The sequence below is a fragment of the Dipteris shenzhenensis genome, chromosome 18, assembly GCF_047967505.1.
Source record: "Dipteris shenzhenensis isolate YYH24624 ecotype China chromosome 18, Dip_SZ_1.0, whole genome shotgun sequence".
In the NCBI taxonomy this organism is placed as follows: domain Eukaryota; kingdom Viridiplantae; phylum Streptophyta; class Polypodiopsida; order Gleicheniales; family Dipteridaceae; genus Dipteris; species Dipteris shenzhenensis.
The window spans coordinates 30399718-30402501 of record NC_141613.1 but is presented as its reverse complement, the minus strand read 5'-3'; the positions used below and the strand labels follow the sequence as shown (position 1 = coordinate 30402501).

General features: G+C 49.4%; 1 protein-coding gene across 1 annotated transcript; it reads right to left on the bottom strand.

Annotated features, from left to right (window-relative positions):
* Positions 1–550: 550 nt before the first annotated feature.
* On the bottom strand, positions 551–1918 carry LOC147891092 (putative F-box protein At4g22030). Its single transcript, XM_087389150.1, has one exon. The coding sequence runs from the start codon at positions 1916–1918 to the stop codon at positions 551–553; it is 1368 nt and encodes a 455-aa protein (XP_087245276.1).
* Between the last annotated feature and the right edge of the window lie 866 nt (positions 1919–2784).

The window sequence follows — 2784 nt, the reverse complement described above, 5'->3', positions numbered from 1 at the left end:
TGCAGCTTGGTGGTGATATAGAACTTGGGGATGGTGTCTTTATGAAGCATGGTGATGAAATGGATGTGATCATGTTTAGGTTGGTGTGGTTATGCAACATAGTTACCCACTCACATGATCGACATAATTAGATGGTCATATGGAGCTTGGGGATGGTGGCTCATATGGAGCCTAGTGATGGCATCTATCCTACTCGTGATATGAACTCTCGTGCACTCAATGAGATTATAGGGGTCATCTTGAACCTAGTGATATGAACTCTAGTGCACTCAATGAGATTATAGGGGTCATCTTGAACCTAGTGATCGAAAAAGAGTTATTCTTATGATATTATATTGAAATTAAGGTAATGCAAACCAAAAGCAAATCTTCTGAAAGTGTGCATGGATATCAGCTCTCTTTGAGAAGAAAAATGTTGGGGTTAAACTCTCGACTGTTCCACCAATTCAAGATCTTCAAAATGATGCTAATAAAATCTTTAAAGAATAAAAGTGTGAGGTTTCTTTACAATTCCTTGAGAGGCATGTTTATACAAGGGCGGCCAATCAGATCAGAAAAGAGTTCCTGCGGCCTTGGCGCCTGGGGGCACGATGGGCAGCGGCCCATCTTCGCGACCCAACTCGTAAGCTACCCTTTGGCGGAACAGAACCCCATTTTCCCGTTCTTCTGCGGGAACCTGCAGGTTTTTGTCGATGGAGGCCTTAATTTCTCCATAGTAGCCTGCAGAATTCCTATAGAGCTCGAACACCATTCCTAGTTGCATGTCGTGCGAAAAGCTCCCAACAAAGGCTGCAACAAGGCTGCAGATGGCTGCGTGCACGCCCAGGTTAGTGCTGCTGCTCCACGCGAAACCGTCTATAGCATTGAGCGCAGCCCCGGAGATGGCAAACAAGGGCGCCGCTATAGCCAGACACTTGTTGACCTTCTGGACATTGGTGGCCCAATTGGTGTAAGTTTGGATGTCGGAATCGTGAAGCAGGGTGGCTACGTCTCTTAAATCGCGAGCGATGGAGTCGTTCCACCCGTTGCTCTGGCAGGCCGGCTCTGACGGTACTGCGGAAGGAGGGTCGCTCAGAATCGGAGGAACGACTTGAGGCGGGAACTTGGGCAGCCCACCGGGCGTCAATGGCATAGGGTATGCCCTGTCCAGGGCTTGGAGCCTGCCCCTAGAATCTTTAAGCAGTGCTGCGGTGCGTTGCCTTAGATGAGGAGGGAGTTGCAGTGCGAATTGGATGTCATTGACGAGCTTCTTGAAGAGGCGAGAGGCAGTTCGCTGTTCTTCCGCCAACTGAGACGGTTGAAACTGGTTGACGACGGACATCATGAAAGCACACCCTGCATCCAAGAAGAAGGCGGGCAAGCTTAAGCTCAAGCTATGTTGCTGTCCATCCAGGCCCGCCAGGACGGTCGCAGTCATGGTGGCCGCGGTGAGGGTGTTCTGGAAGAGCTTGTTCCAATTGTCCCGCTGTTGGGCGAGGATGGAGTGCATCTCGGCTCGATCCGCTGCTAGGTTTGCTAACAAGCGCAATTCTGCTACCGCCATCGAATCTTCCTCCTCCTCCAAGTCGCGCCTGACTCCTGGGGCAATATTTCCTACAAGGCCATCATGGTTGTCCCAGAAAGCCAGATGGTCCGCCTTCATGGACGTGTAGATATTACCGGTGGGGGGGGATGTTGATGAAGTGGACGAGGGAGCATCCTCAAGACGTTGTGGAAGCTGGGCATTCCTGGCCGAAAATGACGCGCTGTGATGAGAGGCGCGGGAACTAATTGCTGTGCAGCCAAATATTGCTGCTGTTGGGGAGCTGCTTTGGAGCTGGGCTGCGCCTGCTCTTAGGCGAACTTGATCGATGCGTAGGTCGGAGGAGCTGACCGGATAGATTATGGTTTGCGCGACTGCAGGCAAACGCAGGGCCATGCGAAGAAGAAGAAGAAGAAGAAGGTGGGCGTTGAAGATGAGGAGCTGCGAGGGTTTCGAAAATCGAAATGCTTTGAATGTTGGGTTGAGGGCTCTTCTGTTCTCACTGCCTCCGGTATCGCTCTTATTTATAGGCGACACCTTGCAAGCGGCCGTTGACTGTCTTCAACTTTGAATATATTGAAAAAGAGGCTCAGTCGTGATTATAAGTTTGACCGTGCCCCTCGCATTGAAATTCGACGGGCACTCGCCTTTCTTGCCTTTCAACTTTCTTTTTGGTGGTTTTGTATTCTTCCAATTCAAAGCCATCCAACGGGATCCACTCCCAGTCCCCATGGTTGATTGGGAGGCTGCAGTGAGAGAGCGCTCTTGGCAAGGCTTCGACTCCAGCAGTGACACGCTGACCTACAGTCAAATCATTTGGACTGACCTACAGTGAAGACTTCAAGGCGAAGAAGATCGAGCACCAAGCAAAGGTGACCAAAAGTCACACCAACCATTTTAGCAAGTATTCGTAATGCATTTGGCACGGAATATCTGCGAAGCATTAGAGGGAGGTAGTATACAAAAGAGAATGAGTGGCCATTTGTAAAGGGTCGTCGTCCCATTTTTCTCGAATTTCTTGCTAGTCTACTAGTTTTGGTAGTTCTATGAATTCTCATGTGACTGGGAGAGCGATTGGTACTTGTGCACAAACTTTTGAGACATAGGCATGATACTTAGCAGGTGATATGTGAATAGTTGGTGTCACGGTACAAGTAAAGACAAGGACTCAAGTATGCTAAGTAGGGTAACGATGATAATACCACCTTGCACAGATGACGAGGCAATTCAAATGGAACAACGCTTTCGTCCAATCACTTTCA

Coding starts and splice junctions, on each gene's coding strand:
- LOC147891092 (XM_087389150.1), bottom strand. CDS start 1,918: ATGGCCCTGCGTTTGCCTGCAGTCGCGCAAACCATAATCTATCCGGTC.